This window comes from Cotesia typhae, unplaced genomic scaffold (assembly GCF_013202065.1).
Source record: "Cotesia typhae breed Kobodo isofemale line unplaced genomic scaffold, CoteBio_Ctyphae contig_20, whole genome shotgun sequence".
Lineage (NCBI taxonomy): Eukaryota > Metazoa > Arthropoda > Insecta > Hymenoptera > Braconidae > Cotesia > Cotesia typhae.
Window position 1 is genome coordinate 1,386,320 of NW_027423725.1, and position 26,102 is coordinate 1,412,421.

General features: G+C 23.4%; 3 protein-coding genes across 12 annotated transcripts; 1 reads left to right on the forward strand and 2 right to left on the reverse strand.

The window, feature by feature from the left end:
- Positions 1–657: 657 nt before the first annotated feature.
- Egr (TNF superfamily member 12 eiger) lies at positions 658–8,483 on the reverse strand. The gene is made up of 4 exons (XM_074259517.1): positions 7,843–8,483; positions 4,214–4,654; positions 1,917–2,270; positions 658–950 (listed from the first exon to the last, which is right to left on the reverse strand). Exons 1-4 carry the CDS (start codon positions 8,218–8,220, stop codon positions 738–740), a joined length of 1,386 nt encoding a protein of 461 aa, XP_074115618.1. The 5' UTR covers positions 8,221–8,483; the 3' UTR covers positions 658–737.
- Positions 8,484–10,895: 2,412 nt separating this feature from the next.
- LOC141538063 (uncharacterized) lies at positions 10,896–18,219 on the forward strand. 3 transcript variants are annotated; one of them, XM_074259340.1, is made up of 7 exons: positions 10,896–11,816; positions 12,341–12,661; positions 13,608–13,950; positions 14,248–14,304; positions 15,472–15,593; positions 16,579–16,775; positions 17,974–18,219. In XM_074259340.1, the coding sequence occupies exons 2-7, from the start codon at positions 12,431–12,433 to the stop codon at positions 18,056–18,058; spliced, it is 1,035 nt and encodes a 344-aa protein (XP_074115441.1). In that variant the 5' UTR covers positions 10,896–11,816; positions 12,341–12,430; the 3' UTR covers positions 18,059–18,219. The 3 variants fall into 3 exon arrangements, with proteins under 3 accessions (XP_074115441.1, XP_074115438.1, XP_074115439.1); XM_074259337.1 differs by having other exon boundaries at positions 10,897–11,816; positions 13,608–14,004; XM_074259338.1 differs by lacking the exon at positions 10,896–11,816 and adding an exon at positions 11,885–12,132 and having other exon boundaries at positions 13,608–14,004.
- A 315-nt stretch (positions 18,220–18,534) lies between these two features.
- LOC141538062 (uncharacterized) lies at positions 18,535–25,948 on the reverse strand. Of its 8 annotated transcripts, none has more exons than XM_074259332.1 (8): positions 25,818–25,948; positions 25,507–25,603; positions 25,300–25,434; positions 24,232–24,799; positions 24,023–24,149; positions 23,133–23,279; positions 22,744–22,785; positions 18,535–18,671 (listed from the first exon to the last, which is right to left on the reverse strand). In XM_074259332.1, exons 2-8 carry the CDS (start codon positions 25,590–25,592, stop codon positions 18,667–18,669), a joined length of 1,110 nt encoding a protein of 369 aa, XP_074115433.1. In that variant the 5' UTR covers positions 25,593–25,603; positions 25,818–25,948; the 3' UTR covers positions 18,535–18,666. The 8 variants fall into 8 exon arrangements, with proteins under 8 accessions (XP_074115433.1, XP_074115437.1, XP_074115432.1 ...); XM_074259331.1 differs by lacking the exon at positions 18,535–18,671 and adding an exon at positions 20,438–22,012; XM_074259336.1 differs by lacking the exon at positions 23,133–23,279.
- Between the last annotated feature and the right edge of the window lie 154 nt (positions 25,949–26,102).

Here is a 26,102-nt window from a genome sequence, read left to right on the forward strand (position 1 = left end):
TTACTTTTAAAAGCAAAATAAAGTAATTTATCAAATAAAAATGGTTTATTTAATTATTTAGATATAAATAATAAATATTATACACTAAAAAAAACTCATCAAATTTATTTTTTAAAAAAAATTTATCCTAGCAGATTTAATAATTAATTTTGAAAAATCTATTTATAAAGTAAAAATATTATAAAAATTTTAAATTTTTAAATATTTTGTAGAATATTCAATTTTATGAAATATCTCTTGAAAAAAATTTTCTTCTTCAATTTTATCTAAAAAATTTATTCAGGAATCTGCTAGAATTTTATAGCTTCACAGGATTACAAGTATTAGTTTTAATTAAATTTTTTTTTGCATTATATTTGTAATATTCCATAGTAATAATTATTTAAAACAGAAGCAAGAGCAATTTGTTAGTTGACAATATCATAAAATTATTTAAAAAAAAAAATTTTCGGTATTATTTATATTATCAATTTTTTTTTTATTTTTCAAAAACAATGCTAACAAAAAATAAATTTTATTAATTTTTACTATTGTAAAAAATTAAAAAAAATACATGATTTAAAAATATATATACTTCAATATAGTTAATTTTTTTAATCTATGACGTTATAAAGTTATAAAAGTTTATATTTTATATAAATTTTAATTATCAAAAGCGACTATTACTAATTTAAATTTATTCTAATATATATACCTTAATTAATATTAATATTTACATAAAAAAAATTTATAAAAATCTATATTAACGGAGTTTCTGAGGTGGTTGGTAAAATTGGTTGTTGTTTTATGTCTCCAAGTTTAATAAGGCCAAAGAAGCTCTTGTCTTTTTGAAACAGTGTATACCGTGATCCTCCGACATCTTTAAGGACGACGTGATCACCGGCTTCCAAAAAAGTTACTTGAGCTGAGAAACATGAGCGACTTTTGTGTTCAAGGCCTGGACTGTAAACCTGAAAAAAAATTTATTATTTATATAATTAAAAGAATATGGAAAATTTTTTCTCCAGCTTATTTCCATGATAAATTGAATTTTTTCAGTTAAATTTATCTATGTTTATAAACTAGCTGTTACCCGCCCGGTTCGCTGGGGATTTTATAAAATTTTATTTTTAGATCTAAACTTGAAAATTAATTAGAGTATTGTTTTGACTTTCACAAATTCCAAATTTCATTGAATTAGCATATACCTTTTATCCATGTAATTATTCCAGCTAATATTCATTGTAATTTTCAATGTCCAATCATTATAATGTTTGCGTGGCTTTTTTTCAAAAATGAATAATAATTGACACGAAGAAAAAAATTTGAAATGAGAATTTGGAGTCTATAGGAGCTATAGCTTGGAAATTAAAAAGTTTTAATGTTAACACCCACCTTCGCAAACCCCTGTGAGATGAGCTATCGTAAAATTTGCCCATAGAATTTGTCTACATCTCTTACAGAAGATTCCTACCAAATTTGGAGTCGATAGGAGCTATAGTTTAAAAACGGGAATTTTTCATTATTAACGTCCCCGCAATCCTCTTTAGGGTAGAATATCGTAAAATTCGTTCATAAATTATTTTTTCATCACTTACAGAAAATTCATACAAAATTTGGAGTCTGTAGGAGTTATAGCTTGAAAATTAAAAATTTTGATTGTTAATACCCACCCCCGCAACCCTCTGTCAGGTGAGATATCGTAAAATTCGTTTATAGATTATTTCTACATCTCTTACAGAAGATTCCTACCAAATTTGGAGTCGATAGGAGGTATAGTTTAAAAACGGGAATTTTTCAATGTTAACGCCCCCGCAACCCCCCTTGTGGGTGGAATTTTGTAAAATCCGTTCTTAGCTGACCTCTTTTATATTTTCTAATTAAATTCGATTTTATATTCGATTAAATTTAAAGTTTAATATTGAAAAAATGCATACCATGCACTGCAAAATCGGGCGACCATTAACGAGGAAGTGGAATCCATTTTCATCATGCTCATCAAGGTAATGAATTTGCGCGTAGACTAGGTACAATCCAGATTCATGAATTGTCAATTTTCCATCCTCAGCAAGGATAAAGTAACGATCCATACCGAAATCATCCATCCAATCGCTGGACCTCCAAGCTTTGAAAACTCCTTCAGCGTGTCTAGCTTTTCCATTACCAGCGTGCTCGTCTTCTGATCGAAACAGACTACTGTCCGCGCCGTAATGCGCGGCCAATATTTGGCGTGACATTCGAAGATTTCTTTTCATAATTTTCTTCCCGACTTTTGTCATTTCTTCAGGCGCCTTTAATTAAAAAATTTAATTAAATTTCATTAATGAATTTGATATGGTTATTTTTGTGAATTTTTGTAATAAAAATCATTTTATTTTTAAGTGGGCGCTAATTTAATCCATTAATGTTCATCGATGTTATTTTTTTAAGGTAATTTAAAATTATTTATGGCTTTAAAAAAAAAATAAATTTTTTGGAAGCAAAAGTAATTGATGTCACATGTTGGAAGAAGGAGTTATTGGTTTTAATCCGATTTTTGTGTATTTAGTTTGCTACTTAACAGATGTCGGCATTTCAAAGTTAAAGGAATCGTTTCATATTCTGAGCAAATAGATCGTTTCTGTCCGTGCTCATTTGTATAAACAAATTTTTATCTGCGGTATCTTTAGACACCGATTCGGACGCTTTTTGCAATGAGCAATCAAATAAATTTAGATACGCTTGATTAGATTTGGTACTTAATTAGTCAATAATTATAAAGATATCCAAAAAACTAAACTGTGGTCAATTTCTAATAGATTAATTTATTTTATTGTAAATTCTTGGATTTTTTTTTGTGTGGTGATTTCAAAATGATTTTTTATCAAAGATTTTCAATTTTACGGTAATCACCCGTGTAAAATAAAATTGTCCCAGGTGTTGGACATCTGAACGTGACGCAATAAGGGACAATTTTGGGACATCTTAGAAATAATCAGAAATTTAAAAATAGTGCATTTTAGTAATTTTTTTTTTGGATTTTAAATATTTTTTTGAAATTTTTCGGAATACTTCTAAGATAATTTTAGAATCAACGCGTTTTATTTTAAATAATTTAGTTAAAATTTTCTCCTTATAATCTTATGCGGAATATTTTTTGAATAATTTAAAAAAATTTTTCTTAAATATTCGAGAACAAATTTTTAATACTTTTAGGACAATTTTTAAACGTTTTTAGAACAATATTAAAATATTTTTACAACAAACTTTGAACATTTTTAGCACAATTTCACGATAATTTTAAAAGATTTTCAAATGATTTTAAGAAAGATAATTTTTTTGCATGGTTGTAAATTTGTTCTAAAATTAATGGATGAAAATTTTTGGGACATTTTTGGGATAACTTTAGGACATTTTTAGGACAATTCTGTAATGAAAAAATAGATTATCTTTCTTGAAATAATTTTTAAATCGTTCAGAATTATCGTAAAATTGTTCTAAAAATATTCAAAGTTTGTTGTAAAAAAATTACAAAATTGTCTCAAGAATGTCCTAAAATTGTCCTCAAAGTTTTGATCCATTAATTTTAAGACAAATCTATAGCTGTGCAAAAATAAATTATCTTTTTCAAAATCATCTAAAAAACGTTTAAAATTGTCATAAAATTGTTAAATAAAGCGAAGCTAACGCCATTTGTCAACTACATAATATATTACAACTATTAATAATGAAAATAAATTTTAAAAATATGACTAAGTAATCTAATTTAATATAGTATAATAAATAAACATTTGGTGCAGCTTACACGGAAATAAGACACTGGATATCATATTCAGATTATACTCAGTGATATCTGCGGTGAAAATAAATTTGAAAAAGTAGCTTAAAAAAATCCAGATTATACTGTGTGATATCTGGATTATACTCATTATAATCTTGATTATACCCATTATAATCTGGATTATACTCATTATAATCTGGATTATACTCATTATAATCTGGATTATACTCATTATAATCTGGATTATACTCATTATAATCTGGATTATACTAGCTACTATTTGAAATTTTTTTTACCCAGTATAATCTGGGATGATATCCAGTGTAATCTTGTTCTTACCGTGTACCTTGAGTAGTTTATTTATTGGCCAGTACAGGACTAATATCTAAGCCACGTCCATTCTACGTATCCTAATATTTTTATATACATTTTATTTTTCTATGAAAAATAGGAACGTGATTGATAAATACTCACTTTACGATATTGACGCCGATTTCCTTGATGTTTGCGTTTGTAATAATTTTTTATTACTAAATAATCCCTAGACAAAATTTGATCGGTCAAATTTTTCCGATGCTTGTAATCCGTTTTGTTTTTAACAATCCGTGGAAAAGGTGATTGAAAAACGGGTACATTATCCTTCGTATACGCAACAGGTGATTCGTCGCTAATGAATCGTCTTCTTCGCTGATGAGACTTCGATTCATTGTCTTCATCTGTTTTATTAAAACCATCATCATAAATTTTCTTCCAATCTTTGCTTTTAATTTCTTCTAATTTGTCGAGCGCATCAAGCGCGCGTTCAAATTTTTCATCAGGATCAGTCGCATTAGATGATGCTGGAACTTTAGAATCATAATCCGCGTAATCCTCCGATTCCTGCTCTGAATCGTCCATGTCTTCATCATCGTACAACTGAAAACAGGAGATTCAATTTCACGTTAATTATTATAATTATTAATTCGTAGAAACTAATAAAAAATTACAAAATTACACGGTTAATTAAATTGTCGGGGTAAATATCAAGGCCATTTACAATTGTTGATTACACTAGTACACATGTCTGGTTTCGCGATCAATGCATGCCGGCATCGCCTACGTTGATTAGGTACAATTAAATATTTTAACTATTTTATTAATCGTTTTATATATATATTAAACAATTGGAGTTTCCGAGAATTTATTACATTTAATGACTGCCGTTTAATAAAAATTGTTTGTAATTGTCCAAGTATTTTTAATAAAATTAAAAATAAAAATTATTGTTATTAATAACCAGCATTCTTTGGTACTTTAGAACTCTCAACTAATTGTTGAATTTATTTATTTTTAAACCATTTAGAAGTTAACTATATTTAATCTCTACTAGACCAATTATGATTGAATTGTCAAGATTTAACTGGTAATAAATCATCAAATGTTTTATCTTTGTCGCATTGAAAGCATTTTTTTTTTTCTTCGGGTGTTACATTGTATACTTTAATTTAATTGAGTAATTTATGAACTCTAAAATTCTCTCTTAATAAAAATTAAAATTATTTAGTTATGAAAAAATTAACGATTTAAATTACAAAATTATGAAACGAGAAAATAATTTTAAACAAATTTTTTTTTTATTTAAAATTTAAAAAAAATTTATTTTTACTTGTTTAAAAAAAATTGAATTTTTTTCAATTATTTTCTTGATTTAAGATTTTTTTTCTTTTAGTTGTAAAACCAAGAAAAGAAATTCTTGTATAAAATAAATTTATCTAAAATTAAATTTAATTTGAAGGTCTTAAAATAATAATTTTTGTGGTTTTTTAACAAAAATATTAAAAAAAAATTTTTTTGAACCATAATTATGAGTTTTTTTTCTTAAATTTTATACAAACAAGTTGAATAATTCACCCCGGACGTTGTTTGTTCAATTCTATGACCAAAATTCGCATTAACTTTAATTCTAAAGACTTCCGCAATTTTTAAAATAAAATTCCTTCAAGAATATGGCTTTAAAATTTGTTATAAAAATTTGGCGTCATTAAGCTATGTTTTGACTTGACTTTACAAAAATTTGTAAAAAAAAAAATTAATAATTTCAAAAGTTATGATTATTTTTTCATTTTAACCTTGTTCGTCTAATCAATTCCCGCCAATTTTTTAAATTAATTTGGCAAAAGATTGAAATATTTTATAGAACCGTAATATGGACTTTTACAATATCTAGTTTTATTGATTTTACATAATTTTATCTTTTTGTGTCTTCTTTTAAACAAACAAGTAATTTTTTTCAAAAATTTGGTATTTTAAAATACTCATTAAATTCAGTAACAAAAGAAATAGAAATTTTAATATCAATTACAAGTTACAACTATATAAATAAATTATCTGCACCACATGTTTCGCTACTTTTAATCGAGAGTTCAAATAAATTATGACTGAACTCTATGAATACCAATACACAATATTATGTTCAATAGTCACTACTTTATTGGCTCTTGTAATTTCTAATAGTTGCTGCATAATTTATACATTAATTACTGACAACGTCCAGATTTTTCTGTTCAATAATTAATGTTTAAATAGTAAATAAGATCTACATGTAAATATTTAAGTTTTAAAAAAGTAATGATATAATTACAATAAATTTTAGAGTCAAGCATTTTCATTTTAAAAGTACATAAAAGATAAAATTGTCATGTCCGTGATAAAAAGTAACTGGAAAATTTTTTGTTGTTTGTCGAGAGTGAAGTTTCTTTATATTGAAGTTTTTGAGTCACTGGGAAATAAATTGTTAAAACTAAAAATCAATGAAAAAATTTATTATTTATGATCTTTATATTATGCTATATTTATTTTTAGTTGGTTGATATTAAAAATTAAGTAAATATTTGTTCTAATCAAAATATTAAATAAACAAAAAAATTTTTTATATTTAATGAATTAAAATTGAAACTATAGTTTTTTTAAAACTATTTTAAGATTTTTTGATTATTTTAAAACTATTTTAAGATTCTCTACACAGAAAAAATGACTGTGTAAAATTTACAGATAAATTCTATGAAATCTCCTTGATTAAAAAAAAAAAGTATCGAGACAAAGAAAAAAGTATTGAAAAGTATTGGTTTTATAGTCAATCCGATACTTTTTAATACTTTTTTTTATTCAGGGTTATAAGAATATTATGTGATCGTTGCAGAGTAACTTCTTGAATTAAAATTATGTTTGATTATTGATTAAAACAGTAAATAATAATCTGTTAATAGTAAATTTAAAATTTTTATCATATGTGAACAAATTTTTTTTACTGATATAAATTAGTTTGCAATGATGCTGACTCAAGTAATGCTTTTTAATTCATTACAATAAATTTACAGTAATAATAACAGAAAAAGTTATATTATAATTACAGACTCAATTTATTAAATTTAGAGATTTATAATAACAGAATTTACCACGTAAAAATAACATAGTAAGTTCTGTAAATTTTACATAAGACGACTTATAAATAGAATTTTGTAAATTTTACAAACTATGATGTTAAAAAATCATTTATTAACAGTTAATAAAGCTTATTAAATATAAACAAATTTTTTTTATTAGTGCAGATTTATAATAATAGAATTTTACAGGTAAAAATAACATATTGAGTTCTTTAAATTTAACAAAAGTGGATTTATAGATAGAATTTTGTAGAAATTTTACAACGTCAATAAATTTTTTCCGTGTATAATAATTTTCCGGAGTGTCGCTGTGATATCGTCTAATTTTCATAACAAATTCGAGAACCAAATTTCAAAAATCTGCTCTCGGGATTTTTTTTGGCATTTTAAAAAAGTCTTAAAATAATTTTAGTTTGGGTCACGTTTAAGATCTTAAACAAACTACAATTTTAAGACGATTTTTTTTTACCCTGGATGATCTGATTTTTGTTTTGAATCATAGGTCATAGGTCAACTTTAATAACATGCCAAGAATTTTCTATCGTAACCCAAGTACAAGCGACGTAAAAAATATTCTATTAAAAAGTAATAGTTAAACAATAATAAATATTTTTTTTTGTCACCAATTTATCTAATTTAATTCAGCAAAAAATTGAAATCGTAAAATTAATTCAATTTTACCTGCTCTTCAAATGCCATAATTTTGTCCAAAAAATTTTCTTCATAAAATTGCCGTCTCAATAAATCAAGATCCCGCCTAAGATTTTCAATTTCCCGTTTATTATCAATCACTCTCGGTAAATTAAAAGTTTCAAAACAAATACAAGCAACAATCAAAACAATAGTAAGCACATTAAGAAGAGTACATTTGTTGATACGGACACAGGATAAATGTTTATTAAATCCCTGCTCAATATCAGAAACACTCAAATTTTCTCGAGAATTCAAAAAAGATTTCCTTTCTTCCCGAGTGATAGATTTTTTTCGATTTTCATTGCAGTCACTAGACTTAATATTCGGCTTTTCATTTAACTCCATATTTTTACATGTTGATGTCATCTTAATTGGCAAATTTAAAAATTATCACAAGCTTTATTTGCAATTAGAAAAATTTATCATCTTCACTGAATTTTAACAGTATTTATTTAAATTTTATCACTTGAAATAACATTTTACATATTTAATATTTTAATATATCAATAAAAAGTGCGTTTAAAATTCTTTCGGTCAACTGGAGCTGATTGAATTTGTTATATTAGTCTCAATATTTAACGACTGTTGACTGTCTGAGATGAGAATGATGACTATGATAACTGTAATACACAATGACTCTTCGGTCTTTTTCTCCCCATCATTTACTACACTAGCGCCACAATGTTTTATTTTAATCTTCTTTTTGTTTATAATCTTCTTTAGTTATCTCTTCCATTAATCTTTTCATTAGCTGGTACATGCGCCAATAGATTAATAAAAAAATATTTACCACACAAACATTCAAAAATTTACAATTAATAAATCTTCACTTCCGAAATAAAAACGTCTAAATATTTATAAATTTAAATTTAAATATTGTAAACAACAAAAGTATTCGAGAAAGATAAGCATTAGATTAATGCAAAATACGAAGAAAGAGATAATTATTTTTTTCTTACTATTATATTATATTTAAGAAGTAGACAAAGACAGTGGTAGCATAGCGTGAATGATAAGAAATTTCGTTGAGACAATGACGTAATATTATATTATGTGATAATGATTAAATACTCGCAACTTCCTAGTAGAGGATTGTACTTCGCCCACATTTTAGTACTTTAGAATCCAATACAACTGTCTGAATCTTTATTTTAAATTCCTTTTCTGTCAGATGCTTGTGTTATTTTTCGCGCAAATAACTTTTGTGTGATGTCAGTTTTTTCATTTAAACATACTTGAGTTTAGTTTAGTTTTTTATCTGCTACTTAAAAATAAATAAGATAGTTTTAGTTTTTTTTTTCTTTCATCAATGAAGTTCTAAATATAATAACTTTAATTTATTCATTGCATGTTTAGAGTCTGGTGAATAATCTTTGTAATATCTAATATATTAATTGTTATTGTAATAAATTATGTTTTGATGTGAATTGCAGCAGAAAAATTAAAAAAAAATTTTTAATAAAAATACACGTACAAAATATTTTTTTTTCAGACTATTACTGATTAATTTCACAATAAATAAATTATTTTCTCCAGTAAAAAATTATCAAATGAATTATTTGTTAAATTTGCAAAATTGAGTAATTTTTATAATTTTTTTAACTAATAAATTACAAAAAAATTTACTCTGGAATTTTTTAAACACTGCATATTTTTTTTTCTTCATTAAAGAAAAAAAATCTTAAATTTTATCAAATTTTTTTTTTTTTAATTATTTAATTTTTCAAAATTTTAAATTATTTTTTTTTCGGTGCGCAACTTCAAAGAAAGTTGTATTTTTTTGAAAAATACATAAAAAAATTAATTAAAAAAAAAAATTTGAGTATCACAATTTTACAAATTTTCAAAAAAATTTATAAATTTTTTCCGACTTTTGAAGACAAAAAAGCTATTGAAATTTTAATTTTTTTTTTTTCACATTTTTTTATCATAAATGGGTCGTAAAAAAAAGGAGTCAAAAAAAAATATGGAAATGTTAATTTTACACCTAGATATGGCCCAAAATGGGGTTGACCCCACTTGCGAAAAATTAGCAAAAAAAAAATTTTAGTACGTCAATTTTTTTTTTTTATTTCAAAACTATTTAATTTTTCAAATTTTTTTATTAATTTATTATCGACGTGCAACATAAAAAAAAAGCTTAAAAAACGAATCCACCTCTGAATTTTTTTATCAAAAATTATGATTAAAATTTTTTAATTTAAAAGCTAAAATTGCTTTTTGAAAATTGTCCAATTTTTTTGGTAAATATTTACAAGTGGGATCAACCATTTTAATTTTAATTGTTCTGAGCGAAATTTCTATTTGATTTTATTGACATATATTTTTTTAAAAAATACATAAAAAAATGAACATTTAAAAAAAAAAGAAAAAAAGTTAATTATCAGAATTTTAATAAATTTCACAAAAAATTTATAAATTTTTTAGAAAATTGTGATATTCATTTTTTTTAATGTACTTTAAAAAAAAAAAAAGATAATTTTTTTAATTTCAAAACTATTTAATTCTTTCAAATTTTTAAATTATTTTATTTTCGATGCGCAACCTAAAAAAAGTCTAAAAAACAATTTAAAAAAACTAATACACCATCTTAAATTTTTTTATCAAAAGTTAATATTTAAATTTTTGAATTTACAAGCTAAAATAATTTTTTGAAAGTTGCTCGAATTTTTTTTTTGTTGAAAATAGATCAAAAAATAAAAAAAAAATAATTATTTTAATTTCTTCTTTTACAAATTTTAAATGATTAAAATTCAATAGAGAAGAAATTGTTTTTTATTTATTATAATCATAAATGAATCTTTAGCAAGTAAACAACTATTAAAAATAAAACATTAAATACTCTATACGGATACAAAGTAATTTTCGTACGATGACTCGCGACTAAAAGTATTCTTTTGTCCTGTTCTACAGAGTTAACTCTATGCATCATGCAATTTATTTCTTATTGATACAATTGCAACAATCATTTTTAAATTACAATCACAGTAAATAATAATAATAATAACAACCGATTAATGTGTTCTAGAAAATATAAAAATCAATGGCTTATTTTTTAATAAATAATAAAAAAAAAAAAAAGAATTAAAAATATTTTGAAGAAATTAGAAGAAAAAAAAATTCCAATTTATCTGGACCATAGAATTAAATCTTAAAAAAAATAATAATAATAAAGAAATAGTTATTTGCCCTTGAAAACAAGTTTTGCAGGTACATGGAAAAAAGATTTTTCGGAGATCTAGATATTGGTCAATCTAAAGCTATTTAAAATTAAAATTAAATAACAGCGTAGAAAAAAAAAATTTTTTTTTTTAAGAAGAAATTGAAGAAATATTTAAATTGTAATATTTCATATTATAAATGCGGTTGTTAAATGTCAAGTGATCTAAAATTATCAGATGAGAGTACCAGCACAAAGCTCTTTACAAAATGTAGGATGTAAGCATCTGCATCTGCTGGAAGACATATAATAGCTAATAAAAATAAAAAATAAAAAATTAATAATAAAAGAGAAGTTTAGTATTGACTGTAGATCTTGGATCTTGGATCTAGGGACTTAAGTTGAGCACAGTGTGTTGGCATTCGTCAGTTTTAGTTGGGACTTGACTTGAAAAGTTTAAGAAACAAGACGCAGGACGCAGGTCGTTCACACATTTTATTTTTTAACTTATAAAGTCTTAGACTACAGCACTGAATTATTCGGAGAAGGTGGTGGTACGCACAACACACAACAGTTACAGCTCTAAGGCTAAAGCCAAAAAAATATTAAAAAAATTATTCTTCTCTACTCAAAATTCTCCAAGCTCTGCTGCTGGACCACGCGACAATAAACACAATGGGTTTTAACAGCGTCGCTAAATTATTAAGATTCTATTAGTTTTATCGATCAAAATCAATAATAGTAATCATCATCGATTATTTTTTACGCTGGATAAAATTACTTGTGCGCAGAAAATGATCAAGTGAGTACAGGTGTATTTTTTCATTTTTTATTTCTTTATTTTTTTTTTTTTTTTTTTTTTTTTACTTAAAAGGTAGTACAACTGTGCCAAATGATTATTCATCAGACTACTAGTATTGTTCTTCTTAAAAATGTAACTTGATATATATAAATAAAGTAATTATGTTAGTAGGTTTTTACTTGGTAATGTATCTATTTTTATTTTATGAAAAATTTATATAAATATAAGTACTTTGTTGGTCATTATATTTATCAGTTCTTGTTTTAGTCTTCACTGTGCAAGTTTGTTGATTTAGAATTTTACTATTTTTTAATGGGTAAATAAATTATTTAATATTGAAAATTAATGACATTAAAGTTAGCAGTCACTTGATTATTTTTTAATTTGTTTTTCCAAATAAATTTGTTCTAAAAAATTGCATTTTTTATTTTTTTAAATTTCTACACTACAATTTATTTTTTTTTGTCATAATTTATTTTTTAAATTTATCATTTATTTATTTATTTATTTTTTTTTTTTTTCAGAATTTTAAACTATGTGAAGTAATAAAAATTGTTTTTCGTCGGATTTAATTGGATTAGACTCTTTTGTATGAAGAAGTTAATACTTTTAAAATGAAGAATGTATTGACAAAAGATACGACGATAAGGATTGGTGATATCGTTGAAAAGTCATCAATGGGAAAAGTTATTGAGTGTAATGTCAACATGAATGTATCTGTTTCAAGTAACAAGAAGACTATTGCTTATAGAAGAATACAAAATTTTTTTACGCTCCTGATAATTTTTACTTTTGTTATTGTTTATTTGCAACTTAAACGCGACGTTCGTGTATTGGAGGCTCAGGTAATTTTTTTATGTTTCAGATTAGTTTATTTATTTAATAAATAAATAAATAAATAAATTTAATAAAAAGAAAATATATAATTTATAATTCAAAAAAAAAAAATAAAAAATAGAGTTATTAATAACGGATCTCACAAAATAAATTATTAATTTATAAAAAAAAATATTATTAATTACTTATAAATTAATTCTTTTTATTTTAATTAATAAAAAATTAATTTTTCATGTTTTTATAACTAGAAATTAACTACAAAAATATTTAAATATTTATGAAGAATGTTACGAGACAAAAAGTACAATTTTCTTTATTTTTTTAAACATAATTTATGATGTAATTTTCAAAGTAATTTTTTTACATATTTTTCAGTTATTTTAAAATTGAAAAATTTAATATTAGAGTAAATAATTAATTAAAAATTAGCTTTATAGATAAAGAAAAAATTATCATAACTTTTTTTTTGTTTTAGTGAAATTAGCCGACATCTGAAAAATTTTATAATTTTTTTTTTTAATGAAAAAACTTCAAACGTAGAAGTTTTGAAAAATTATCCGTGCAATTTTTTTTAAGTATTTTTTTACTTGTAATTTAATTAATAAAAAAAAAATAAAAATTTTTGAACGTCGGCTAATTTTAGTATGATAAAAAAATTGTAATTATTAAATAATAATTTTTATAAAATGTAAAAAATTTTTATTCTCTAATAATCAGATTATAAAAAATTAAAAATTTTATTTTTCATTAAAATATAATTAAAGAAAAATTTTTTCTAAGTTATTTATAAAAAAAAAAGTATTAATTGAAAAAATTTTTTATAACTTATAAATTTGAAATTATTTGTTAAAAAAATTAATCCATAATTTTCTCCTAACATTTTTTATTATAATTCATTAAATAAAAATTAATTTAAAATTAAATAAATATAAAACTTCATTTATTTGATTACAGATAAATTCCATGAGCAGAAATTTTGCGATACTTGCATTAAAATATGAAAGATTAAATAGAAATATAAACAACATTAATTTACGACAATATACAACTCCAATAATACGACAAAAATCAATAAATATTAAAGAATTACCAAGTACAAATACAATTGCAGTTAAAAATAAAATTGATGATGATGAAAATGATAAAATAACAAAACAAAGATTCGTAAGATCAATAGAAATGTTAAATGAATACAATGGGACTGATAAAATGCCAATGATTATTGATAAAAATCAAAATGATACGGATTTATGGAGTGATTCACGTGCAGGAAGATCCCGTAGGGATGACGGACGAGGTAAACAGCGAAGAAAGTTCAAAAGGAGGCTAAAACGCAGTCGCAGGCGATTGGGTACACGTGGACCATTATTGTTGTATTAGTATGCCCGATTTTGATTTTAATCCATGCCAAGCGAATTTTATTTTTCGCTTTTTATGCGTAGACTATCCTTAGTTGTTTTAACGAAGTTAAATAATCCATTCAATTTTTTTTTAAATTATTATTTTACTAATTCACTGCTTGCCATTTCGTTTATTCATCAGTAATAATAATTGGATTTTCTTATAATTATTAACCAGTGTTAACTTTAATTAGGACCACTAGTGGCAACATTCGTTGGTGCTGTACCTGAGCAACACGTTACTGATACAGGTATTTATTTTATAAAAAATTTTTTTAATAATTATTAGCAACCTGCAGTCACTATGTGATTGCTGAGATTTACGGATTATAAATAAGAAAATTTTGGTTTAATTATTTTTAAAAATTTGGCTTAAATAAATTAAAAAATTTTTTGTACAAAGTAATTCAGATTCCAGTGAATTTAATTAAATAAGTAGGAAATTCAAGTTATTACGGATCAATTTCTTTTTATGTTAATTTTATTTTCAATTCGATTTCTTTTTTTTATATGTTAATTTTATTTTCCATTCATATTAGCAATATTTCTTTTCATAAGACATTTTACAAATTTATTAAATAACATGAAATTTAGGAAACCTTTAAAAATTATTTCAATATTCTTACTTAGAAGTTTCCAAAAAAAAAACCTTTTACAAAATTTAAAAAAAATTCTTCAAAAATCTTTCTAAAAGAAATTCTAACAAATTCCTTTAAAAAATTTTTTAAGACATTTTAAAATATTAAAAAATTTCCAAAAACTTTAAAAAATTTGTTTTGTTCGCTGATAAAAGAAATTTTTTCCAGTAAAAATAAAAAATCTAAATCAATTATAGTCTACATTGACTTATTAAATCAATTACATCGTAATTAACAATTCAAAAAATTTTAATTATTAATTATACAAACTAGATTTTGGCTCTTAATATTTTTATTGCCTAAAGCAATCAATGTTGTCTGAATAACAAAATCAATTATTTTAATTGTCAAGATAGTTATTTAATAAGTTAAAAAAAAAAAATCTCATTAAAAGAAGTCTGTAGAGCTGACATTGACTAAAAAATTTTTCTCAGTTTCTTAATTATATGTAATTAATTTTTGACATTTAAATGTGGTTGACCACATTGACATATACAAAAAAAAAAATAATATGTAATAATTTTTATAAAAAAATAAATTGACTAATTTTTTTTTTCATAATAAATAACAATTTCTGAACAGCATGTGAAACATAGAAAAGGTGCAAATTCAATTCAAGACCTTTCCAATGATTTTTAATTTGATTTAAAACTATTTTCATTGTATAAATTCGCCGAAGAAAAAATTTTTCCTATTCTCTTAATTATATAGATGACTAATACTATTTATATTTATTTTTTAAGTTAATAATTAATTATAATTTTCATTTTTATGACTCAGTTTACATTGGCCCTTGGGTTAAGCGGAATGAATCGCGTTATGGATTTAACAAATTTCATTTGGTTGAAGATAAACGGTCTATTGAAGTCACAGTTAATGGATTATTTATGATTTCAGCTCAGGTAATTAATTTTTTATTTGTTTTTATTAAATTTTAATGAAAGATTTTTTTTTTTTTTTAATTTAATTATGTGATAAAAAAAAAAAACTAGCGTGAAATTTAATTATTTAGAAGCGCAGTAAAAGATAAAGTTTTTTTTATTTAGAAAATTTCTGATGGTTCATTTTAAACAAAATAAAGGCTGTTATTTGTTATTGAATTTTTGTTGATAAAATGAGCGCAGCAGATAAAGTTTTGTTTGTATAATTAGTAAGAATGAAAATATAGTATTTGTGTGATGATTAATCACTAAGTCGTTGATAATGATTATCAACTACGTTGAATTAGATTACTAATTACAAATTAATTGATAGTTTAAATTATCTTGATTAATGTGGTTTTATTACTCAATTTATAAAATTAAATTTGAGATTTTAATTTACCAAAATAAGTTATGTTAATAATTTAATTTTATTTTTTATTTGTAACATATTCCAACTCAACTTGTTGATAAAAATTTTTTAATTTTTTAACCTTGAAGATTAGTTCATAAATTTCGCAATCTTTATAAGCTCCAAAAAAGTATTTTTATTTAAAATTATTTTTATTGCAATCGAAATATTGTTAATTTACAAAAAATTTAATTAGAAAAAAATTTTTTAATTATTAGTATTTATTAAGATTTTTTATTTTAAGTGTTTTGACCCCATTTGTAAATAATTACCAAAATTTCAATTATTTTTTGAAAAAAAAATTTTCTTTAATTTTTTTTTTTTTTAAATTCAAAAAAAAATTTTAAATAATTCAAAAAATTTCTAAATATTATTTTTATGCCTTAAAGCTGAAAGTAAAAATTTTAACATATTTAAAAAAAAAAATAACTAAAAAAATTTTTAGACTTCAGATTTATGAAATTTATGTAGAAGTATATTAAAATAAATAAATAATGATTAATAATTAACAATAGATAACGTAATTTTTTTTTTTTTTTTTTTTCATAAATATAGATTTATTATTACGGAGAGCCATCACATTATTCATATTGGATATTACTAACTTCTGAAGGCACATCATTGACAAGAAAAATAATAAAATGTGCGACAGTATCAGCAGTTACAGCAACTGAAGCATCTTGTTATACCAGCGTTATTCTTCCTTTACGGCGTGGTGACAGACTGCATATACAACAACAAGAACGTGACAGGTATTATTAGTATAAACATCGTATGATACAATAAAATTAATATTTTTGATTTACTAGTTGGATGGTAATTTTTCAAAAAATGGTCAAATTTTTGGTAATTATTTACAAGTGGGGTTCATCATTTTAATTTTCATTTTTTTTAACAAAAATTCTATTTATTCTCATTGATATATATTTTTTTTTTTTGAAAAATATATAAAAAAAATGAATAATTTAAAAAAAAAGTTCATTATCTCAATTTTAACAAATTTTCAAAAAAATTTATAAATTTATTCAATTTTTTTTTTAATTATTATTTTTTTTATGTACTTTTCAAAAAAAAAAAAATATTTCAAAAACGTCAAAAAAAGATAAAATAGAAATTTTATCCAAAAATATGAGAGCCAAAAATTTTTTTCTAACTTTTGAAGGCAAAAAAGCTATCAAAGTATTTTTTTTTTCCTTTCACATTTTTTAATCATAAATGCGCTGTAAAAATATGTAGAATAAAAAAAATAAAAAAATGTTAATTTTTCATTTAGATAGCGCTAAAAATAGGATGGGCCCCAGTTGTAAATAATTACCAAATTTTCTTCGAAAAACAATTATTTTTAAATCGGAGTTACACATAGCTGTTCATGAAATTTAAGTTGGCAGCTATTTTGTCATTTAAAAAATTTTTTTTTTACCAAACAAACTTGTTAAAAAAAATTAATTTAAAAAAATTGCATTTTTAATTTTTAAAAATTTCTAAATGTCAACTTTTATTATTACGGCAAAAATAAATTAGAAAAAAAATTGACATGTAGAAACTTTAAAAAATTATAAACACAATTTTTTAAAAATAATTTTTCAGAAAAAATTTATTTGTTAAATAAAATTAAAAAATTATCAGAAAATTTTTTTTAATATAAAAATAAAATAATTTAATACAATAAAAAAATTTTAATTATTTATGAGAATTGAAATTGAGAAACATGATTATTTTTTAATTTTATTCAACAAACAAATTTGTTCCAAAAAATTATTTTTAAAAAATTGCATTTTTTAATTTTTAAAATTTCTACATGTCAATTTTCTTTTTTTTTTTTGCCATAATTTATTTGTTAAAAAAAATTATTCAAATTAACAAATATCTGCTAGATTAATTTTCAATTTTTTTTACCATCCAATTACAATTAAATTAATTAAAGGTATAATAAAAAAAAAAAATTTTTAGGCTCATTAATTTACGAGAAGGACATAGTTATATACAATTGATGTTACTGTCAAGTGATCAACAAAAACGACGAGCAAGTACTTAAAAAATTTTTATCAATCAACTAGTCGTTTGCTTTTATTGATGATTATTATTATTATTCTATCAAATCTAAGGTACTTTGTGGTTACCAAACATTATTACGCTCACTTTTACAAATGTTAAAAAAATATAATTAAACTTATTAAATTTAAGTTACTTTTTATACATTTGGAGGTTTTTGAATATCAAAAAAAAAAAAAAAAAAAAAAATTATTAGATAAAATAATTTTTACAATTAAACAATTTTTTTCGATCTCTCGTACATTTTTAAAGCCATTTGTAATTACCTCACTGATAATTTGTATCAAGTCATTTAATAGTTATTAAGATTGCCATAATTTATTTTATTAATCAAGCCATAAAATTATTTTTCATTATTAATATTTTTTTTTATTAATTATTATATTAAAAAATTATAAAATTGTCATTTTGGTTAATAATAAATAACATTTTTATTTTACAATAAATAAATTTGTTTACCTTAGTTGTAAGAATGTTTAAAAATTCTTCAGTAGTAATGAAATTGAAATTTCAACGAAAATAATCAGTCATGTGATTGTACATACACACATAATTCCATTTTCTTCCAGTAAGTTGACCCGTAACAATTTTTTACCCTAAGAAGAGAACAATAAAATATTAATAAAAAATATTCTAACATTAAAAAAATAAAATTAATATTTTTAAAATAAAATTCAAACTTAAAAAAATTTAATTAATTTCAGCGGCATAGTTCGCGAAAATATTTTTTCACTTTTTAATTTCTTTTTATTCTTACATGAAATTTGATCTTTACCAGTGCCTAAATTCACAAATATGATAATTATAAACGCATTTGTATTTTTTCTATGTATCTATTTATTTATATTGTTGTAATATATATATTTTATACTTTTGTAGACAGACTGACGAATTTCTGGTTTTTTTTTTTTTTTTTTATTCAGTATTGCACTATTTGTAAAATAGTACCGGAGAGCTTTAGATTTTTTTTTTATATATATCTTAATTAATAATATAATACATTACTTGTATTATTTATCACAATCAATTAATTTATTAATTAATCAATTATAAATAAAAAACGGTATACATATATAGTTTTTTTACTCACCTGTTTTTTTGAGCCGTAGTTTATTCAAGCATTTGGATCTTATTGTTATTCAGATGTTTCATCGTTTTGCATAAAAATATTCCGACTTCAATTGATTTTTTTTTTTTTTCAATTTTAAATTTATTTTTTCTCATTTCAGTAATTTTTTTTTAATATATATTTTTATATATTAAAAATTATTTTTTTTTGTAAGTTAAAATAAAATTTCTATCATATGTATATTTATTGTGAGAATTTCATAAAGAAAAAAAATATTTTTTTTTGATAATTAATAAAAAATACCTACGGTATAATTATAAAATGCGAGAATGTATGCTTCATTATTCATTCATTCGCTGTTCTGTTTTATTATCGCTGGGCAGTTTGCTCCTAGGACAGTTTGCTAGTTCATTATTAATTTTTTCAATTTTAATTATTACATCTTTCATTTTAATTTATAATATACATGATATTAAATAATAATAAAAATAAATTTTAATATTTAAATTTTTTAAAAATAAAACTTATGTTTTTTGCAATTAAATTATTTGCAATTTTTTAAATATCTGTTGTAATAATTATTAGAAATAAAATAATTGAATATTAAAAAAAATTAAATAAATAAAAATTAAGTAAATTAAAAAAAAAAATTATGAGCGAATATTATATTAATTCTCACAATTATTGAGAGTATTTTTATAAATATTTTTTTTTATAATAATTGATGTATTTTAAATGAATTTCTCATTCACTTGATGTCTTCTTTATTCATAGACTTGCATCTCAAATATTTATCATAAAATAAAAAAAATTTTTAATCAAGTAATTAATACTTTTGCTTGAACAGTTTGTTGAGTATGACTTTTTGATCTTAAATAGCCTCTGAAACTGAATATTTTCAATTAAAAAGTTTCTTATTGATTTTTTGTACAAAAGGTGTGGAATAAATGGGTAATTTTCTTTATATCAATTACGTCAATTTTCTAAGTACATTATTAAATTTGTTAAATGAAAAAATACATTTTATAAAATCAAATATAAATTTGCTGAAAATTATTTTTTGTTGATTCTGTAAAGTGTTTTTATTACAAAAAAAAAAATAATAATAAATTTACCTATTTTTTTATTGCTAATTTTTTGTATTGAAGAAAAAAATTTTTCTTAATTTACTGTCTGTCTAATTATGTGTTGAATTATGGTTACTATTATTAATCAGTAAACTTACGCAATACTGAATTATTGTGGATGGTAATGGCAGTTAAATATTGATAAATAAATATCATGGCTATTAAATTATTTTGGTATTTCTAAAAAAAATGTATTTTGCTGTAAATTTGTTTACAATATGTTCTTATTAATACTTTAATTTATATATTTTATTTTACATTGAATTTTAATTTAAAAAAAAAAAGTTAATAAGTTATAATTTATAATAATATTGACACTAAATTTAAAAATTCTCACAAATCAAAAGAAGAAATAATTGTTATTTTTTTTTTTTTATAAATTTTTAGAAATATATCTCACTTACATATTAATGTTTTTTAATTTTTTTTAATAGTTAAACACTATTTTGACCTGTTTAATTATTAAATTAAATATTCCTATTATTAATGGTGACATTTGTGATTTTAAGATTGTAAAACAAAGAAGATATAAATTTTTAAATATTATTTTTAAAACGAGTTTTTTTCTTACACTTTTATAAATATTGTCAAGAAATTTTAATTTTTTTACGATATAATTTAAGAAGATCCTTTCGCCATCAAGGTTAAATAAAAAATATTAAATTAATTTTTATCTAATAGTTCAAGTCTTTATTTATCTACTAGCGAAGTTTAATTTATTCTTCACCGTGGAAATTTTCGAAAAAAAAATTTCTAAAAATGTTAGTATTTTTACCGAGTCTTATGAGAAAGTCAGACCTTAACAACTTTTTCGAATTATGGCATTAACTACCGATTAGATGGGGTAAAAAAAAATTCAAAAAAAGGTTTTCGAAATATTCAAGTTTCATTTTTTTGCAATAAAATGTATAGTTTCCCGTGGAATTTATGGAGAAATTAAAATGATAAAATCATAGAAAATTTTTAAGTAACTAACATTTAAATGTCGTCAGAACATTTGGCAACGTTGCGTAGCGCGCGAGTTTCAGACCATTCAATAAATTCAAATTAAATTTTAACGCACTTATGTTTTTCAATTATACTTATCAGTTAATTTATTGTTAACAAATTTTCATATTTCATAATTGAAAAATAAAACAATAATTAAAGAATACTAGCATTCTTGCTATGAGACATTAGAATGTTATGGTTTTATGACTAAACATTTTTAATTAATTTATTTATTTACACTGACTGCAAAAACTTATACGTGGTTAAGATTATATTGTCCAAATAAAAATGTAAGCAACCGAAATATATCGTTGCCAAATCACAGACAGGTAACTAACAGGTGATTTACAAGAGTCAAATTAATTTTTGTATTTAACTATTTTTTTTTTAATTTTCAAAATTTCAACGATTAATGCCTCATATACTATTTATTTTTTAATTTTAGGAATTTTTATTTTAATTTATCGAATATTGACTATTACGGTTGTAATTTAACTGGAGCGAAAGGACCTCCTTAAAAATCGTAATAAAAAAAATCATTAATAATAAAAAGATTTTTTTTTTAATTAAAAATTATTAATGTTTTATTTTAAAAATACTTTTACGTTAAACACTTTAATATTTTTATTTATAAACCATAATTTTAATTTAATATTATGCATAACAATTCAATATAAAAATAATAACGTAAAAATATTTAAAAATAACTCGTATCATCCGTAGTGTTTTACTTTTATGACTTGTCACTTTACTAAAAAAAAAAAAAAAAAAAAAAAAAAATTACTTATAAATAATATTCTCACTGTCTCGATAAAAAAATTTGAATTAAATATAATTTATTAATTTATAAAACTAATTAAAAAAAAAAAAAAAAAAAAAAAAACGATTCATTTCGTTTGTCAAATATAAAAGTAAAATTTCGAAAACTGGAGACTTTAGAAACCAGTATGCCGTCTGCAGTAATAGCTCTTCCGGTTGTATATATTTAAAATTTATTTAAATCATTGTACATAAATTAATTATTTATTGATATTCTTAAAGTCATTTTCATACTCCATAACCAACTCATTATTTATTATCAGTGGTTTAATTAATATTATTCATTATCAAACAATTGATTTCATCTATTAATAACCGATATTTAAATTAATCCTATAATTAAACCTTGTTTTATCCTAAATATATCCTAAAGTAAATTACCTATATATTATAATTACTATATTTAAATTTTTATTATCAATTGATTATATTTCGTGAGTTATTTTTTTTTATAATTATTTAAATTGAATTATACATATATATTTATTAAATTTATCATAGCAATGATACTAGTGTCCTTAATAAAATTTCCAGTATTCTTTTATAAATTATTTCTATAATAATTTTTGTTGTTCTTTTTTTTTTTTTTAGTTATTTAATTTTCATTTCTTTCGTCATTTTTTTTTATTTAATAGAAATGCCTGTCAACAGATTGGTACTCACCATAATCTTGTTTTCCATAGCCACCGTCTTGACTTGTATAGTCTGCAACAGAATATAATAATAAATTTAATTTCAAAATTATTAAAAAAAAAATTAAAAAATTATTCAATAATTAAAACTCATAGAGACTCAGACGAGAAAAATAAAAGGTAATAATTTTTCTTGTTTTTTTTTTTAAATAATTTTTTTAATAACAGTGCAAAAAAAAGTTCAAGAGAGAATTGTTTTTTTTTTCTTTCCCCCAATCAGAAGGCAGTGCTCAATAGTGGTTTGGCGGTGATATATAATTATTATTTTCTCGCCTGAATCGACAAATGAATCCCATTATATATTATAATTTTGGGTTTTAATTTATGCATAATTAAAATAGTCTCTGTGAGAAAACTAACCATACTCGTGTGTTGAATAATCACCCCTGACCGTCATGCCGCTGTTATTACAGGATTGGCCGTCGTAAGGATTAGCAGGAGGATAATTTCCAACACCATCACCACCACCACCCACAGCAGGAGCAACTGCCTCCTGTTGGTAATTAACTGCGCACCCGGCATACAAATATTATTATTTTTTCTATTTCTATCTCTAAGACTTTTTTTTTTTACTATTTTTTTTTTTTAAACTTTCAAAAGATTTTTTTACAAAACATATCAGTAATAAACAACGGAAATAAGAGGTTTGATTAACCAAATTATAGTACACGGAAAAATTTTGTAATTCAATGCCATAAACTATTTAGATTTTAAAATATTTAAAGAAAATTTCAATAAAAAAATTTGAATGGTCAAAAAGTTTTTCCGTGTAAAAAATAAATTTTTGACAGAAAAAAAAGGGCTATTATTTACAAGTGGGGTCCACCTTATTTTTGGCAATATTTAGGTGAAAAATTAACATTTAAAAATTTTTTACAACAAAAAATATCGCGAAAGAAAAAAATTAAGATTTCGATAACTTATTTGCCTTCAAAAGTTGGAAAAAATTTTGGCTCTCATTTTTTTGGATAAAATTTATATTTTATCTTTTTTTAATAAATTTTTTCTTGAAAAGTACATAAAAAAACGAAAAATTAAAAAAAAAAAAAAAAAAATTGAATATCATAATTTTCTGAAAATTTGTTAAAATTTAGATAATCAACTTTTTTTTTTAATGGTTAATTTTTTTTTTAAGTATATTTCAAAAAAAAATATATTAATAAAATCAAATGGAAATGATTGACCCCACTTGTAAATATTTACCAAAAAAAGATATTCTAAACACAAAATAATTATTTAATAGGACAAACCTTGAGGTGGAACTTTTCCATAGCCATATGGATCACTGGAATTAAAATTTGCTGCAGGTGCTGGGGGTATACCACCATATCTGTTGTCTGGTGGTACTTGTGCTGGATATCCCTGTTGATAAAATGTCTAATTAATTAATAATAAATAAAATAACTGTTGGATACATTATTGTAAAAATTTATCATGAAAACTGTTTAAAAATAATTACCGTTGATTGTGTGTAGTCGGCAGGGGTAGGATAACTCTCATATCCTTGGTAAGACTGTTGGTAGCCACTCTGAGGTGGTCCGTAGGTACCAGTGGTAGCTCCGTAGCTGCCCACGGGAGCTGGCGCTGCTTGTCCGTATCCGTTACCAGGTCCGTAGCCTTGACTCGGTGGCTGGGAAGCGTAACCATTAGCCGGCTGGGCAGCTGCAACGTCGTATCTAGGTCGTTTTGGGGGTCCACCAGCGCCAGGAACTCCTCCACGCTTAACTGGAGCACCGCGACCGCGGTCCATTCCACGTCCACGGTCTCCGAAACCAGAACCATTGGAGCCACGACCTGAACCTCTTGGTGGTCCGTCGCGGTTGAACATCCCCGAGCCACGACCTCGACGATCACCGCCGCGGCCCCGGAAACCACCTCCTCGGCTGTCACCACGCCCAAAGTCTCCTCGACTTCGACCACGGAATCCACCTGGTGCGCCGCGACCACTTCCACGTGTTGGACCACCGACTCCTGGGGGAGGTGGTGGGACTCCACCTGGTCCTGCTAAACTTGTGTCTGGTGGGCCTCTAAATATTTATTTTTAAAATTAGATTATTGGTGAAATTAAAATTATATTTTAGAATAAAGTTAAAAATTAAGGGGACACGAAAAGAACAAAATTACACTGCATATACTCCCATATTATACTCAGTTATAATACTAAATTATTTTTGTATTGTACTCAGTGTAATTTCCGATTTGATCAAGTAATTTTTTATTTTTTTTTTTTCTCATTAAATTAAAACTAAAAAACATTTTTAAAAAATTGCACTTAAAGTTTTTCAATTTTTTTTACAAGTGAACTTTTTTTCTTATTTTTTATTATAATTTATAATTTATAATTTTTTTTATAATAATTTATTTGTTATAAAATTCTAAAAAAATTTTTAATGTCTGTCAACTTCAGTCTCATAAATATTTTTAGATGTCGGCTAATTTAATTTTCATAAAGCTGTAACTTTCCAAAATTTTTTTACAACTTTGTCATGACAAAATAAAAATTACAATAATTGATTAATTTACAAACCCTAGAGGATAATGTCCGCCGCGTCCACCTCGTCCCGGAGGTCCTCCCCGACCTCGCATCCCCGGCGGGCCTCCTCGCATTGGACCAGGTGCTCCACCACGTCCGCGCATCATTCCACCTCGCGGAGGGCCACCTCTAGAATAATAAATTGATTCAGAAAAAATTCTAAATTTATAAAAAAATTTTAATAAAAAAAAAAATCCTCACCGTCCACGCTCTCCAAAACCACCACGTCCTCTCATAGGTCCACCTCGTCCTCTAAATCCACCACGAGCAGGAGGTCCGCTTTCCATTGCTCAATAATCTGCAATTAACAAATAATTAATGAAGCTATAATTAAAATTAATTCTGACAATTACTGACTTAATAATTAGTTAAAAACTTAAAATAAAAATTTTTAATAGAACTACAGCTCAATAATCCATTGCTCATAATACTGAGTAATTATAAACTCGAATAATTAATGATAATAACAATAATATTGATAAAAAATAAAAACATAAAAAAATAATGCTTACAATTTATTTATTTTCTTGCTAAAAAGTAACTGAGTGACACTACCAAGTGACAATTAAAAACTTAAATGATTATTAAACGCACCAAACACTATCAACAAGATAAAATGGACGCCGGCTTCTGTGGAAGTCGCATCATCGATCGTTTTCTTGCGCATTACACTCGCACCCTTCCAGCGCGCATGCGCACTCTAAGTTTAAGAGGCATTTTCAATAAAACTATCCTGTAGAATTTTTTTTTTTGACATTTTATGTTTTTAAATATTTACTTGCAATAATTAGTGCGTA

Excerpts from the sequence above, each read along its gene's own strand:
- Egr (XM_074259517.1), bottom strand. The coding sequence starts at position 8,220 with ATGACATCAACATGTAAAAATATGGAGTTAAATGAAAAGCCGAATATT. Across the intron at positions 4,655-7,842 it reads TTATGGCATTTGAAGAGCAG|TTGTACGATGATGAAGACAT; the intron begins GTAAAATTGAAT and ends TCCTGTTTTCAG. Across the intron at positions 2,271-4,213 it reads ATCGGCGTCAATATCGTAAA|GCGCCTGAAGAAATGACAAA; the intron begins GTGAGTATTTAT and ends TTTTAATTAAAG.
- LOC141538063 (XM_074259337.1), top strand. The coding sequence starts at position 12,431 with ATGAAGAATGTATTGACAAAAGATACGACGATAAGGATTGGTGATATC. Across the intron at positions 14,305-15,471 it reads GCAACACGTTACTGATACAG|TTTACATTGGCCCTTGGGTT; the intron begins GTATTTATTTTA and ends TTTATGACTCAG. Across the intron at positions 15,594-16,578 it reads TATTTATGATTTCAGCTCAG|ATTTATTATTACGGAGAGCC; the intron begins GTAATTAATTTT and ends TCATAAATATAG.
- LOC141538062 (XM_074259328.1), bottom strand. The coding sequence starts at position 25,592 with ATGGAAAGCGGACCTCCTGCTCGTGGTGGATTTAGAGGACGAGGTGGA. Across the intron at positions 24,150-24,231 it reads CCGACTACACACAATCAACG|ACATTTTATCAACAGGGATA; the intron begins GTAATTATTTTT and ends TTAATTAATTAG. Across the intron at positions 23,280-24,022 it reads TGGAAAAGTTCCACCTCAAG|TTAATTACCAACAGGAGGCA; the intron begins GTTTGTCCTATT and ends CCGGGTGCGCAG.